This window comes from Mobula birostris, chromosome 6, assembly GCF_030028105.1.
Source record: "Mobula birostris isolate sMobBir1 chromosome 6, sMobBir1.hap1, whole genome shotgun sequence".
Classification (NCBI taxonomy): domain Eukaryota; kingdom Metazoa; phylum Chordata; class Chondrichthyes; order Myliobatiformes; family Myliobatidae; genus Mobula; species Mobula birostris.
The window spans coordinates 79,054,510-79,070,910 of NC_092375.1; the positions used below are offsets into that span (position 1 = coordinate 79,054,510).

Consider the following 16,401-nt stretch of genomic DNA (forward strand, 5'->3'; position numbering starts at 1 on the left):
TGTGAATAGCTGAGTAAAAGATGAACAGATTTCCAGAAGGCATAAAGTTAAAGATGACACATTTCTTTAATATTTTAAACAAGAAAACTTTATTTCCACCTTTTACAGTTTCAAAATAATAAAAAAAGGAAAAGGGCCCAAAGCAAAAGTTTGGGCACCCTGCACGGCAGTACTTAGTAACACCCCCTTTGGCAAGATTCACAGCTTGTAAACGCTTTTAGTAGCCAGCTGAGTGTCTTTCAATTCTTCTTTGCGGGATTTTCGCCCATTCTTCCTTGCAAAAGGCTTCTCGTTCTGTGAGATTGCGGCCAAGAAGCTCTACTTTAACTTCATCAGTCCACAGGACTTGTTTCCAAAATGCATCAGGCTTGTTTAGATGTTCCTTTGAATCTTTTGAATACAACTTTTTGGCTGCAATGAGCAAAGGTATGTTTGGAGAAAAAAGGGTGCAGAATTTCATGAAAAGAATCCCCCTCCATCTGTTAAGCATGGGGCTGGATCGATCAGGCTTTGGGCTTGTGTTGCAGCCAGTGGCACAGGGAACATTTACTGGTAGAGGGAGGAATGAATTCAATTAAATACCAACAAATTCTGGAAGCAAACATCACACCATCTGTAAAAAAACCAAAGATGTAAAGAGGATGGCTTCTACAACAGGATAATGAACCTAAACACACCTCAAAATCCACAATAGACTACCTCAAGAGGCGCAAGCTGAAGGTTTTGCCATGGCCCTCAGTCCCTTGACCTAAACATCATCGAGAATCTGTGGATAGTCCTCAGAATAGCAGTGCATGCAAGACGGCCCAAGAATCTCATAGAACTAGAAGCCTTTTGCAAGGAAGAATGGGCAAAAATCCCCCAAACAACTGATAAGACTCTTCGCTGGCTACAAAAAGCGTTTACAAGCTGTGATACTTGCCAAAAAAACTTACTAAGTACTGCCGTGCAGGGTGCCCAAACTTTTGCTTCGGGCCCTTTTCCTTTTTTGTTATTTTGAAACTGTAAAAGATGGAAATAGTTTTCTTGCTTAAAATATTAAAGAAATGTGTCATCTTTAACTTTATGCCTTTTGGAAATTAGCTCATCTTTTACTTGCTTAGCTATTCACAGTAACAGAAATTTTGACCAGGGGTGCCGAAACTTTTGTATGCCACTGTAGATTAAACTCTGCAAACCCTGCAAACAAAATCTGTGCTTTATGTAGCCCAATTTGATCAAGAAACAAGTACTGTAGTTTCTAACTTATAAAAATCTAAAGCTCCTCACCTGGAAGATCTCATCCTTGTGTGATTCAAAGGAATGAAGTTTTAATTTAAGATTTCGTAGATCCCATAATGCCACCGTCTAGGTACAAAATACAAGTCAAAATCATATCTTGGAAAAATTGATGCATGGTCATAATACTGATAATATTGCATTTGTTCAAGAGAATCTTAACTTACAGAAGCACTTGAGAAAAAGTACAGAAAAATGCAACATAAACTAGACAGAAACAAAAATTTTGACCTTGTCAGCGGAGCCAGTTGCCAGGATAAATTCACTATATGGGTTGAAAGACAAGCAGTTGACTTCAGCTGTATGCGCATCCACAGAGTGGCTTGGCTTTGAAGTATTATTTGACCTCGTATCCCAGCTGGAAAACAAAACTTAAGTTTAAGTGAGAAATAAAATGAAAATCAACATTTCTGTGCTGTTACAAAATAACACAAAGTAATTTTTCTTCACCAAACTGAGCTTCTTGCAATAGTATACACAGGGCAAGTTTATATCTTTGTAGGTAATGTGCTGACCAAGGGCATTTGAAGTTTAGCCCAATTGAGCATTTACCATCTTTAGTTTTATACACATTTTTGAGGCTAAGGATGAGTAGATGCAAGTCATTAGACTCAAATCCTATTTAAGTTAGCTGTTTGAACAAATTCATAAGATTCTTCTATGACTGGCTAAGAGAAAAAACATCAAAAATTCTTATTCCTATGTGACGACTTATATTGAAAAGCTAACACACTACAAAGGGGTTGAGACACCATGATTTAGTCACTTGCTAGCACTCACATATAAAAAGCAGTCAAGCAAAATGCTAGCCTACACTATACCCTCTAAAAGGGACAGAGCACTCAGAAAAACTTTGCATAGCTGTAAGTCTATCAACCTAACAAATTCCTGTGATAGAAGCCCACAAACTTCATGAAGCATTATTGAAAAAAAAATAATGAAGACTGGTTTCTATAAAATTCTCATTATCGCATTAGAACATGCATTGCATAGTACTGTAGAAAACCAGAAAGATCACCGGCAAATATTAATGTATTTGGGATAATACCATCCACAAGTCCATAATAAAACATAGAAGCAGAATTAAGCCATTCAGCCCATCAAGTCTTCTCTGCCATTCCATCATGGTTGATTTCCTACCCCTCTCAACCCCATTCTCCTGTCTCTCCCTGCAATCTTTGTCACCCATGTTAAACAACAACCTATCAAATTCTGATTTAAATATAAGAAACATCCTCTCCATATCCACTCTATATAGACCTTCCAATATTACGCGACTCCCTTGTCCATTCGTCCCTCCCATCCCTTCCCACCGATCTCCCTCCCGGCACTTATCTTTATAAGCGGAACAAGTGCTACACGTGCCTTTACACTTCCTCCCTCACCACCATTCAGGGCCCCAGACAGTCCTTCCGGGTGAGGCGACACTTCACCTGTGAGTCGGCTGGGGTGATATACTGCGTCCGGTGGTCCCGGTGCGGGCTTCTATATATTTGCAAGACCTGACGCAGACTGGGAGACCGTTTTGCTGAAAACCTACGCTCTGTCCAGCAGAGAAAGCAGGATCTCCCACGTCCCATTCCCACTCTGATATGTCTATCCACGGCCTCCTCTACTGTCAAGATGAAGCCACACTCAGGTTGGAGGAACAACACCTTATATTCCATCTGGGTAGCCTCCAACCTGATGGCATGAACATTGACTTTTCTAATTTCTGTTAATGCCCCTCCTCCCGTTCTTACCCCATCCTTTATTTATTATTTTTTTCCTCTCTGTCCCTCTCACAATAACTCCTTGCCTGCTCTCCATCTTCCTCTGGTGCTCCCCTCCCCCTTTCTTTCTCCCTAGGCCTTCCATCCCATGATCCTCTCCCCTCTCCAGCCTTGTATCCCTTTTGCCAATCAATTTATCAGCTCTCAGCTCTATCCCTCCCCCTCCTGTCTTCTCCTATCATTTTGGATCTCTCCCTCCCCCTTTCAAATCTCTTACTATCTCTTCTTTCAGTTAGTCCTGACGAAGGCTCTCGGCCCGAAACGTCGACTGTGTTTCTTCCTATGGATGCTGTTTGGCACGCTGTGTTCCACCAGCATTTTGTGTGTGTTGCTTGAATTTCCAGCATCTGAAGATTTCCTCATGTTTGCGCTTCCAATATTCAATAGGTTTCAGTGAGATCACCTTCGTTCTTCTAAACTCCAGTGTACAGGCCCAATGCCATCAAATGCTATGCACATGTTAACCCTTACATTCCCAGAATCATTCTTGTGTACGTCCTTTGGACCCTCTTCATTGTCAACAAATCTTTTCCTAGATAGGATCCCAAAACTGCTCACAATACTCCAGTGTGGTCTAACCAGTACCTCAAAGCCACAGCATTACACCCTTGCTTTTATATTCTAATCCTCTCGAAACGAAGGCTAACATTGCATTTGCCTTTTGTACCACCCCTCAACCTGCAAGTTAACCTTCAGGGAATCCTGCACAAGGACTCCCAAATCCTTTGCACTTCTGATTTCTCAATTCTCTCATTTAGAAAATAGTCTACACCTTTATTCCTTCTGCCTAAATGCATGACTAAATTCTTCCCTACACTACATACCATCTGCCAATTCTTTATCCATTCTCCTAATCTGTATACAAGTGCTCCTGCAGACTGTCTACTTTTTCAACACTACCTGCCCCTCCACCTAGCTTCCTATCATCTGCAAACAGCTGTGTGCACGTGAGTGTACACACACACACACACACACACACGATTCTGATTAATTGGGACAAATCAGGACCAATACATTTTGGCCCAATTAAGCTGCGGCCCCAATTAATCAAAGTTTCATGGAAATAGTTAAAAAGGTATTAAAAAAAGCCAAACTACTATTTAACTGAGCAACAAATGATATATTTAAATGGAATACAGAACAAATTAAAACACTGATACTATTACAATACTATAAAACTCTATTAGTTACTAATAGTTATCGACAGAGGAATTGATCCAGTGTACATGGCTGTATTCATTTGATTGACTAAATAAACAAAATCAGCGCAGACACCTGGTGCAGATAATGGACTGCCTTCATACAATGCTTTGGATGACTATTCTTCAAATGTCCATTTTCATTGAAACGTTCAAGACACTTTCAAATTCTCCATAGTTCATAACTTTATACAGTGAAATCAATTCATTTTCACTCTCGGCCACTTCTGCCACCTCCAAGCCTGAATACTTGAAACCACAAGGAACTAAACAGTTTTGAATTGTCTTACCAATTATTTCCTCGGCAACCATCAGTGACATAATCTTTGCTTTCTGAACACAAACAGACACAACTGACACTATATAAAAATATGATTGCTCTAAGCACAGTGTATTGTCAAACTGCTACACAAGTGCATGCAACCAATGTTAGTTAGAAACTGCTCGGCAACAATTTCATGCCCCAATTAAGTGCCGTTGTGTGCCAAATAAATAAAGGGAATCCAGATTATTTTCTTGATTTTCTTGTCTTCAATAGTTATCACATATTGGTGGTTACCCTGATTAACGGTTAGCCCAATCAACTGGCAGGATGGTGATGGTAGTTGCGAGTGTATGCATGCATTTATTTTAGAAAAAATATTGGGATTGTAGCCCTTAATATTAGCTAATACCTCCGATACAGGAAGTAACATTAATCTTTCCTATTGCTTCAATGGTTATACTATAACTTTAGTTAAAAATTAGCATTTATGCTGTACTCACATCATGAGTTTCTGGTCATCAGCCACTGATCCAAACAAGGATTCATGCAGTAAATGCCAGGATACATCTTCTACAACTGCAGTGTGACCTGTAAATATCGTTTTCGCATCAACTATCTTTCCTTCTTTTGGACCTGCGCTAATGTCCCAAAGACAGATTGTCTGTGGAAAGATAGACAAGTTAAATTATTACTAACACCATTTTGAAAAAACCGATTCTCAATCTGAAACCCTAATGTTATTATAATTTTTAGTTGTTTTAAAGATTAACGTATAGTATAATAACCATGTTAAAAACAGCGATAATCAAAGTTTTTAATTCTCTTTTTCGACTGCAGTTTACAACTAATCATGTTTAAATATTAAAAAACATAGAAAACCTACAGCACAATACAGGCCCTTCAGCCCACAAAGCTGTGCCAAATATGTTTTTACCTTAGAACCACCTAGGCTTACCTATGGCTATTTTTTTTAAGCTCCATGTATCTATCCAGGAGTCTCTTATAAGACCGTATCGCTTCCACCTCCACCCCCGCCGCCAGCAGCCCAGTCCACGCACTCACCACTCCCTGCGTAAAAAGCTTACCCGACATCTCCTCTGTATCTACTTCCAAGTACCTTAAAACTATGCCCTGGGAAAAAGTCTCTGACTATCCACACGATGAATGCCTCTCATTATCTTGTATACCTCTATCAGGTCACCCCTCATCCTCTGTCACTCCAAGGAGAAAAGGCCGAGTTCACTCAACCTATTCTCATAAGGCATGCTCCCCAATCCAGGCAACATCCTTGTAAATCTCCTCTGCACCCTTTCTATGGTTCCCACGTCCTTCCTGTAGTGAGGTGACCAGAATTGAGCACATTACTCCAAGTGGGGTCTGACCAGGGTCCTATATAGCTGCAATATTACCTCTCAGCTCTTAAACTCAATCCCACGGTTGATGAAGGCCAATGCACCATATGCCTTCTTAACCACTGAGTCAACCTGTGCAGCAGATTTGAGCGTCCTATAGACTCGGACCCCCAAGATCCCTCTGATTCTCCACACTGCCAAGAGTCTTACCATTAATGCTATATTCTGCCATCATATTTGACCTACTAATATGAACCACCTCACACTTATCTGGGTTGAACTCTTGTCTCAGCCCAGTTTTGCAACCTATCAATATCCCGCTGTAAACTCTGACAGCCCTCTGCACTATCCGTAACACCCTAAACCTTTGTATCATCAGCAAATTTACTAACCTATCCCTCCACTTCCTCATGCAGGTCATTTATAAAAACAACGAAGAGTAGGAGTCCCAGAACAGATACCAGAGGCACTCCACTGGTCACCAACCTCCATGCAGAATATGACCTGTCTACAACCACTCTTTGCCTTCTGTGGGCAAGCCAGTTCTGGATCCACAAAGTAATGCCCCCTTGGATCCCAGGCCTCCTTACTTTCTCAATAAGCCCCGCATGGGGTAACTTGTCAAATACCTTGCTGAAATCCATATACACTACATCTATGGCTCTACCTTCATTAATGTGCTTAGTCACATCCTCAAAAAAATTCAATCAGACTCGTAAGGCACAATCTGCCTTTGACAAAGCCATGCTGACTATTCCTAATCAGATTACACCTCTCCAAATGTTCATAAATCCTGCCTCTCAGTATCTTCATCAACTTACCAACCACTGAAGTAAGACTCACCGATCCATAATTTCCTGGGCTATCTCTATTCCCTTTCTTGAATAAGGGAACAACATCCACAATCCTCCAATCCTCTGGAACCTCTCCCATCCTCATTGATGATGCAAAGATCATCGTCAGAGGCTCAGCAATCTCCTCCCTCACCTTCCACAGTAGCCTGGGGTAGATCCCGTCCGGTCCTAGTGACTTCTCCAATTTGATACTTTCCAAAAGGTCCAGCACATCCTCTTTCTTAATATCCACATGCTTTTCAGTCCACTGCAAGTCATTCCTACAATCGCCAAGATCGTTTTCCATAGCGAATACTGAAGCGAAGTATTCATTAAGTACCTCTATCTCCTCCGGTTCCATACACTTTTCCACTGTCACACTTGATTGGTCCTATTTCCTCACATCTTATCCTCCTGTAGAATGTCTTGGGGTTTTCCTTAACCCTGTCTGCCAAGGCCTTCTCATGGCCCCTTATAGCTATAATTTCATCCTTCCTGCTAGCCTTATATTGTGCAAAATGTTTGCACTACAGTTGCTCCGTGCTACATTCCACCATGATACAACACTTGGCGGCACGGAAGGTCGTTCCTGCCTGTGGCCATCGATCGTGCAGCTCCTCCCATGGAGGATCAGACACCCTGAGCCAAATAGACTGGCCCTGGACTTATTTTCCATCTGGTATAGTTTGCATTTTGTTGTTTGATTGTTGGGGGGTTTTTGTATTGCTATATTTACACTCTGTTCTTGGTTGGTGCAGCTGTAACGAAACCAAATTTCCCTCGGGATTAATAAAGTATATTTATCTCTCTCAGTTGATCAAACAATGAAGCATCATGCTACCTACATGATCATCTGAAGCACTAAGAAGATGTCCACTTAAATTTGGGTTCCAGGAGAGGCCATATCCTTCTTTTTGGTGACCACGTAGCCGCAGGTCAGGATTACACTCACCACTTGGATCTAGCAAAACAAAACAAACCAAAGCAGAAGTCAGCTTTTTATAATAATCCATTATTAACTCATGCTTTGCTTTCCTTCTGAATATATTGTACACACCACCACAGAAACAAACAGATTTTGGATTATAGCAGCAGAAGTATGAGAGAATCTAACAAGGCTTATTTACAACACCTGTCTCCGTAGCAATCTGGGGATTTTGAAAGGCCTTTTCTTTGAGAAAAAGATTTCTAGAGTTCAAGCTGCCTTTGATAACTATTAATGAAAATACGCAGCTGTGTCTTTTGACACCAAAAACAGGTTGCTTCCTAGCATGCACATTTTTGAAAAGACAAAACAGTATCTGATAGAAGTTTTTTCAAATTTTAAAATCTAATTCAGGGAAAGCAAAGTAACACACACAAAATGCTAGAGGAATTCAGCAGGCCAGGTAGCATCTATGGAAAAATGTACAGTCGATGTTTCGGGCTGAAACCCTTTGGCAGGTACATCAACTGTACTTTTTTTCCTCCAGCATTTTGTGTGTTGTTCAAATTTCCAGCATCTGCAGACTTCCTCTTGCTTGTGATTAACTTGAACAAACAAGTTTTTGGGCAGTTAACTGTTGCTTATAAATTGCACCGTGGTCACTTGAGAGAAAAGCATTCAACCCAGATTTAGAGCAGATTCTTAAGCATTATTGATGCCGAGTAGAAATAACCATATGACAACAGTGCACTTTTAATGACTGCAATGTTGTAGTAACACATTCATTTTAAAAGTTTGGCAATGTAGAAACCTTTCTAGTTTGAAGTGCTGCTTGTATCTATTCCGGACAGTCAAAAAAAATAAAGATTTATCATGAAGTCCATTTCTACATGTTTCATTTGTTTTAGGAGAGAACAATGACCTCATTAACTCAAAGAATCATGGAATGGCTATAGCAGAGGAAGCCAATCAGCCTCGACCACAGTATCTCTCTACTGGAGCATCATACACAGCCCCCTTCTCCTCCAAAATGTTCCTTACGATATCTAGTCCCACTTGATGGTCACAATGGAATTTGCCTCCCACATTTTTAATCATAATCGATGTTACAGAGATTTTTTTTCATGTCACTCAAAATAATATTCTCTTTTATATCTGTGGCCTCTAGCACTGGACAGAGTTCAGAAAAGTACTAGACTCATTCCAGGTCTGCAGGGTATGCTTAGCCTAAGTAGACATAGAATAAAAGGTGACATGATTAAAGTGTTCAAAATCATTAAGGGTATAAGTAAGATGAAGACTAGTTAAAGGGAGATTTCAGACTAACACCAGAAAGCATTTCTTTACCCTGCGAGTTGTGGACACATGGAACAAACTAGCTGGTTGTTTAGAGAGTGTACCTTAGTGACTTTCAAATCTAACCTTGATAGTTATTTCAAACACACTATGTGAATAGGAAATATGTAAGCTTTGTTGGGCTGAATGGCCTGTTCTTTCAAAAACTTTCTGATGTTCCATTTACAGGAACAGCAGTCTCATGATCACACTGTCCAGACCACTTATTGTACACATTTCTTTGAAACCTTACCTCTAAAAGAAAGTCCCAGATTTTCTAATATGATGACACATCTATATTAAATTCAGCCAACTTGTTCAAAGATTAACCTATTGTGTTTCACAATTACAGTGGATTACATTTAAATGGGCTATTGGTTAATTAGGGCAGCAGCTTATTTGGGACAACCCTGAAAGAATGAAGAAAATAGCCAGGATTCTCTTCGTCTAGGACACCTCTGTAGAATTGAGACAGGAAACTTGCTAATGCTATATAGCGTCAGTGATGTCTACTCGTGTGACCGTTAAACACTACACAGTACTTACAGCAGACCATTTTTAAATAGTAGCAGTTGGGTGTGTATTCAAAAAGCAGTGATTCTTGACACTGATAGTTGGTGAGAAATAAGCTCAGACAATTCAGAACTACTTTGCTCACTATGGTTTCAAGCACTTAGGCCTGGAGATGCCAGAAAGTGCTGGGAATGAAAATGAAACAATTTCACTACTTCAACAAACTAGAAATTAAGAATTTCAAGGCTGCAACAGTTTGCTTGAATGTTACAATTAAAGTGTAGATTTGGAGAATGCAAATGTGCAAAGCATTGCAAGATGGCAGTCTTTTATCTGCACTGATCTGTTCATTTATAGTCAATCAAAAGAACATGGCAGCACTTATTTGGGCCAAAATGTACTAGATCCAGTGTATTCCAATTAACCAGAATCCACTGTATTTCCTCTTTCAATATAATGTTGGAAGCTTCTCTGCTGAAGGAAAATGCAGAAGGTTGTTATTTAGTCCCTTATACCTGCATTGAGTATTCATTTGCAAATTCTCATTTTTGTCCTTAAGATCCTCCATTTATAATCCTTTCAGTACACACCTAGAGACTGAACTAAGTGACTAATATTCCTTACCTGGTTTAGACGGATGTTTGGTGTAATCAAAGACAAGAACATCAGAGGTTGGAGTTTTGGTGGCAATAATGCATGGATTTTGTGGCATATAACGTGCTCTATTCACTTCACCTTCATGATTGATCTTAATTTCTATTTCTATTTTTCCACTTACAGACCCAAATCCACCAAATTCTGAAAAATTGAAAATGACATGTTATGAGAATTTATATTTACTGACAAAAGTACACCAGCAAATTATGACATAAGGGAGCTATCACCTGTTGGGAAAATTGTTCACAATTGTTTGTTGAAAATTCTTAATCAGATGTTTTTGGAGAAGGAAACAAGTTGGAAAGCATTCCCATCAAACATTTCTAATTTAACGACAGCTCTCCCTAATACAACATTGTAAATTTACAATACTGAGACAAAGGCAAGGTTTGGCACCACTTACAGTTCATACTTTTCCTAGCACCACAGTAAACTAGGTATTGGTCCTTTAGACAATGGATTAAATGCATACGAGAATAGCAGCAAAATTCATGCTTGAAATAAAACTGGCTAATTTTAAAACAATTCCACTGCTAACAGAAACTCAGTTTATAACATCATGCTTTGTACAATAAATTTACGAACTTGTATCTTTATAAAACTTGCAAAATGAAAAAGCAAACTGAACACCTTCTTCCCCCACCCCCCCCCAAACTTGTGGCAGAGTACGTAAAGATCTTTTGTATGCATCCCAGAAGTAGTTGACATGAAACATAATTAGTGAATATATGCTACACCCCAATAAAAACATTCAGATATGGCGAGAAAATTTGAATTATCAAATTACTTCAGTCCAAACTTCAACTTGATCTGGGTGGTTTGTAGAAATTTTCTAAATTTTTGTGCATTAAACTGCTTACCCAGAGTGACATTCGCAATTTCATGACATGATCAAGTGAGTTTAGCAGTAGCATGACTATGGTGTGAGAAATTCAGAGGAATAACTCTCAACAATATAGCCTACGAAAAGGGATGAACACAAAATGACTTTGAATAAAATTGTTTGAGAATTATGCTTCAGTCAAAACGTCTAGACTGCACACTGGATTGTTAGAGGACATTACTACAGATGCAAACGTATTGAGATGAAATCAATATCTAGTAGCTTTACCTTAAGACTCACGACATGGAATACAGAATGAAACAAATACCACAGAAACAATAACACAACAGAACATACCTCCCTTCTCACTATCATAGTGAGAAGCATCAAACTGAGCATCATCATTGGGGATCTGGACACTTGCAATAACTAAATGGTTCTGTTCATCAGATGTATGTGTCCCTAACACCAAACGGTGAATACTGTAATCTTTTCCTTCAGGCCTGCACAAGACAATGTTTTAAATAAAAATTGAAATGGCAATCAACATAAAATCTACAAATTACATGGAGAAATATATTAATTGCAATGCATTTTTAAAAGTGGATTGATTCACCTTATGTTAAGTTCTGCCATGACAACTCAAATCCCCATCACAAATCTCCAACTTTTAGAATGCAAGCTAATCAATGCAATTTGAATTACAATTTTGGAATAGTGATATTCTCTACAAATCAAAGTTTAGACTTGCAATACTATTAAGAATCAAAAAAGTAACATTTTACATAGTAAAAAAATATAAAAAATAAAATCTTTAACAAAAATTAATTTACCTGGTAACATCAGGTAGCCACTGTACAGTAAGACTTGGCCATTCTAATGCATGAGTCATAACTAGGTCATACAAAAATGGAGTATTCTTCTTCCATATTTTATATTCTTCATTGATCACACGCTCCTCCACTGCATCGTCATAAACTGAAAGAACCATTTATTATTTTCAGTCCACCAAGTTTTCCCCTCATAAAATAAAAATCACCACATAGATACAAGGGTAGAAAAGGTTTTAGATGGTTCATGTTACATTTAACGAAGACAATTTTATGGCTCAAATAGACATGTAACTATAAATAAAAGATTTAATAAGAAAGTTGATTTTTATGGGTTACATTTTGTAGTGTTCAAAGTCTTGATGAATTTCTTCTGAAACTTGCCTTCTTCCCCCTCCCCTTTTCAAAACAAATCTTACAGCATCATATGGACTTTGACAACAGCTAACTTCTCAATCATTCCCATCTCTAAAATGTAATGCTTGTCTGACATTATGTAGTGATGAGCAGAATTTTGTTCAACTGGCATTAATAGTGGATGAGAAAAATAAATTCCTCTTACAAAATACTGGGAATAAAGAGGCAATTCCCTCTGTACTGCAAGCTGTAATTCAGCCTTTTATGACAACTGCCTGGGAATAAATCTTTATGAAGCTGAGACAAATTACTGGTCACTTCCCTTTTTCTTTAGTGGTATGAACCATAAGTTTATTTCAGTAATGTTCCTGACAAACATCTTCAGTCAAGGTACTACATTAAAGACTATAAAACACATCACTGTTAAATAGTTTCCTAAACAGGTTCAGTGCCAGAAATTAAAATGCAGACAAAACATCCAGAATCTGTATATTCAAAATCACATAATTCTAATACCGTCAGATTCACCTAATAATCCCCAGCATAGTGAGACTCTTCCTCTTATTGTTAAATATTCAGTGGCCCAGATCCACAAACATACAAACCATGATGACAAGTCCTAAAGTGTGAAGAAACTTATTTTACATAATATTTGGCATGCTTCCCGCATTACAAATGACAATATCTCTAATTTCCTTCATCCAAATTCAAGAAGAGCTCTTTATACATGGGACCACCTCGGTCCTAGCCACTGCGGACCTGCAGGTTATGTTACACGAAAGGCTCCCACACACGGATTACAACTGGGTCTATCAACTACTTAATAAAGCATGCAAAACAGTTAAAGCGAGAAAATTGCATTTTTATTGCTCAGCGTTTGGTTGAAATTCACGAACACACACAACCAAGTGAAACTCACTGAATAAATTTAGTTCATGTTGATGTTCCACAGTGGTCTCTTGCCTACTTGACCCACGGCAGACCCTCAGCTTTATTCCCTTTACTCCCTATCCCTTGTCAGCTTTATGCCAAACGCAGCTGAGGCATGACCACTTAAACCACGGGCTCGACGAACTCCTCAGGCCACCGAATTGCACGGCCTTCCGCACCCGGGGACAACTGCGCCGCTGGTGCGTTAAGTAGGACCCCAGCCACCCCTTCCTAACCTGCTTTTCCCGCGCAACCCAAACCCGGACGTGTTGTGGCTGTGGGCGCCGGCTGCCGAGTTAGGCCTCCTCTTCCCCCGCCTTTTGCCCCGGAATTTAGCGCCGTTGGGCCCAACAGCCCTCATGCGACACTGCTCGGATGGAGCTGCTTGCGGGGGCACCCCCGAGGCAAAACTCACCCTCTTTATCCGCCATTCTCACCATGCGGAACGGAGGCTGCTGCCGCTCGCCCTTTCTTTCCAATTTGTTTTCAAAAATCCGAGGAAACAATCAAGCCCGCTCGCGCGCAACCGAACCACTGACCCCGTGCCACAGGCTCTGCCCTCTGCGCATGCGCGGCAGAGCGGGGGCCGGCTGACTTGGCGCTCGCCCCACCTCCCTCGCGCCCACGCGCGGGCCGCTGACAAATGCGCACCTTGCCTGGGCACGCGGGGCCGCGCATGCGCAAGCAACCTCTCCACTCTGAGCGGCTTTGGTCGCTTTCCTTTTTCCCCCTGTTCCCGCTTTCTGACCGACGTGGCCGCTCATTTCCGCCCGCGTAAGTTATTCAGATGTTCATTGACAGTCATAGGGACATCAACTGTCCCCTTTCTTTTCCACGATGGCGCTATAGGTCGAAGCCTGGCCCAAACGCTTCCACTTTCCGATCTGTTTATTATTCCAGCCATGCAACTCTTTGCAAATTACTCCCCAACGCTTCTAACTACTGTATTGAATTAGTATAATTTGTTTCATCTCGAACTAGACTATTTGGCTTTTAGAGCAGGATGTCACTGTAAATTCTTTTCCATTATTGAAATACAGGTTCGGTACCCCATATCTGAAATTCCATAATCCGAAAACCTCCAATATCTGATTTTTTTTTTAGCGTTGACATGACATCACAAATGGAAAATTCCACAAGGCGATGGGAAGTTTCCCAGGCGATGTGCACATCTCTGTGCATCACAGACTGTTCTGAGAAGTGGCCTCGTGTGTAATGAACCAAAGTTAATGAAAAGTAGAAAACACAAAATAATCTGCAGATACTGGGATCAAAGCAACACTCACAACACGCTGGAGGAACTCAGCAGGTCGGGCAGCAAATGTGGAACCGATGAGTTGACGTTTCGGGCCGGAACCCTTCGTCAGGACTGAAGAGGGAAGGAGTAGAGGCCCTATAAAGAAGGTGGGGGGAGGGTGAGAAGGAAAAAGCTGGTAGGTCCAGTTGAAAAACCCGTAATTTGAAATGCAAAGGGATGGGGGAGGGGAAGCAGGGAGGTGATAGGCAGGAAGGGTGAAGAAGGAATAGGGGAGAACACTATGGGTAGTAGAAGGAGGTGGAACCATGAGGGAGGTGATAGGCAGCTTGGGGAGGGGGCAGAGTGAAATAGGGATAGAGAAAGGGAGGGGGAGGTAAGTGCTGGAAGTTGAAGGATTCTATCTTCATACCAAGGGGCTGGAGACTACCTAGACAGTATATGAGGTGTTGCTCCTCCAACCTGAGTTTAGCCTCATCATGGCAGTAGAGGAGGCCATGTATGGACATATCTGAATGGGAATGGGAAGCAGAGTTGAAGTGGGTGGCTACTGGGAGATCCTGTATGTTGTGGCGGACGGAGCAGAGGTGCTCAACGAAGCGGCCCCCCAATCTGCGTTGGGTTTCACAGGTTTCAGAATTCTTTCAAATTACTGGTTTTTCAACTGGACCTACCAGCCTTCTCCTTCCCACCCTCCCCCACCTTCTTTATAGGGCCTCTGCCCCTTCCGTCTTCAGTCCTGACGAAGGGTTCCGACCGGAAACGTCGACTCATCGGTTCCATGGATGCTGCCCGACCTGCTGAGTTCCTCCAGCGTGTTATGAAAAGTAGAAAACCAATGCATAAAGTGAAAAATGAAGAACTTGGTTGTGTATTGAAAGAATTGATTCATCAGCATTGAAGTGAACATATGTCGCTTAACAGTATGCTGATCATGAAACAATCAGAGATCTATCACGACAAAATGACAATTCAAGGTAATTGTGAATATTCAGCAGGATGGTTGCAGAAATTTAAGTAAAGGAACGGCATTAAATTTTTAACGATTTAAAAATTTTTAAAGACAGTGCTGATCAGAAAACAGCAGAGAAATTTATTGATGAGCTTGTGAAAATTATCACTAAGGAAAATCTTATCACCAAAACAAGTCTACAATGCTGATTGTTTAAATCCCAAAGAAATAGAAACTTAGAAAATCTACAGCACAATACAGGCCCTTCGGCCCCCAAAGCTGTGCCAAACATGTCCTTGTTTTAGAAATTACCTAGGGTTACCCGTAGCCCTCTATTTTTTTTGAGCTCCATGTACCTGTCCAGGAGTCTCTTAAAAGACCCTATCGTATCCACCTCCACCACCGCCGCAGTCAGCCCATTCCATGCACTCACCACTCTCTGTGTAAAAACCATACCCCCAATATCTCCTCTGTACCTACTTCCAAACACCTTAAATCTGTGCCCTCTTATGCTAGTCATTTCAGCCCTAGGAAAAAGCCTCTGATTATCCACATGATCAATGCCTCTCATCATCTTATACACCTCTATCAGGTAACCTCTCATCCTCCGTCACTCCAAGGAAAAAAGGCCGAATTCTCTCAACATATTCTCATAAGGCATGCTCCCCAATCCTGGCAACATCCTTGTAAATCTCCTCTGTACCCTTTCTATGGTTTCCACATCCTTCCTATAGTGAGGCGACCAAAACTAAGCACAGTACTCTAAGTGGGGTCTGACCAGGGTGCTACATAGCTGCAACATTACCTCTTGGCTCCTGAACCCAATCCTACGATTGATGAAGGCCAATGCATGCTTTCTTAACCACAGAGTCAACCTGCGCAGCAGCTTTGAGTGTCGTATGGACTCGAACCCCAAGATCCCTCTGATCCTCCACACTGTCAGGAGTGTTACCATTAATACTATATTCTGCCATCATATTTGATCTACCAAAATGAACCACCTCACACTTATCTGGGTTAAAACCAATCTGCCACTTCTCAGCCCAGTTTTTCATCCTATCAATGTCCTGCTGTAACCTCTGACAACCATCCACAACACCTCCAACCTTTGTGTCATCAGCAAAT

At 40.8% G+C, this 16,401-nt stretch overlaps 1 protein-coding gene across 1 annotated transcript in view; it reads right to left on the reverse strand.

Annotated features, from left to right (window-relative positions):
* LOC140199129 (histone-binding protein RBBP7) overlaps window positions 1-13,631 on the reverse strand; it is a 28,814-nt gene extending 15,183 nt beyond the window's left edge. Inside the window, exons 1-8 of the mRNA XM_072260702.1 lie at window positions 13,485-13,631; window positions 11,786-11,930; window positions 11,310-11,455; window positions 10,097-10,270; window positions 7,545-7,660; window positions 5,015-5,175; window positions 1,510-1,636; window positions 1,270-1,347 (exon numbers count right to left, since the gene is read on the reverse strand). Coding sequence (XP_072116803.1) covers window positions 1,270-1,347; window positions 1,510-1,636; window positions 5,015-5,175; window positions 7,545-7,660; window positions 10,097-10,270; window positions 11,310-11,455; window positions 11,786-11,930; window positions 13,485-13,509 — 972 coding nt within the window. The 5' untranslated portion in view covers window positions 13,510-13,631. The remainder of the gene's footprint in view (window positions 1-1,269; window positions 1,348-1,509; window positions 1,637-5,014; window positions 5,176-7,544; window positions 7,661-10,096; window positions 10,271-11,309; window positions 11,456-11,785; window positions 11,931-13,484) is intronic.
* Between the last annotated feature and the right edge of the window lie 2,770 nt (window positions 13,632-16,401).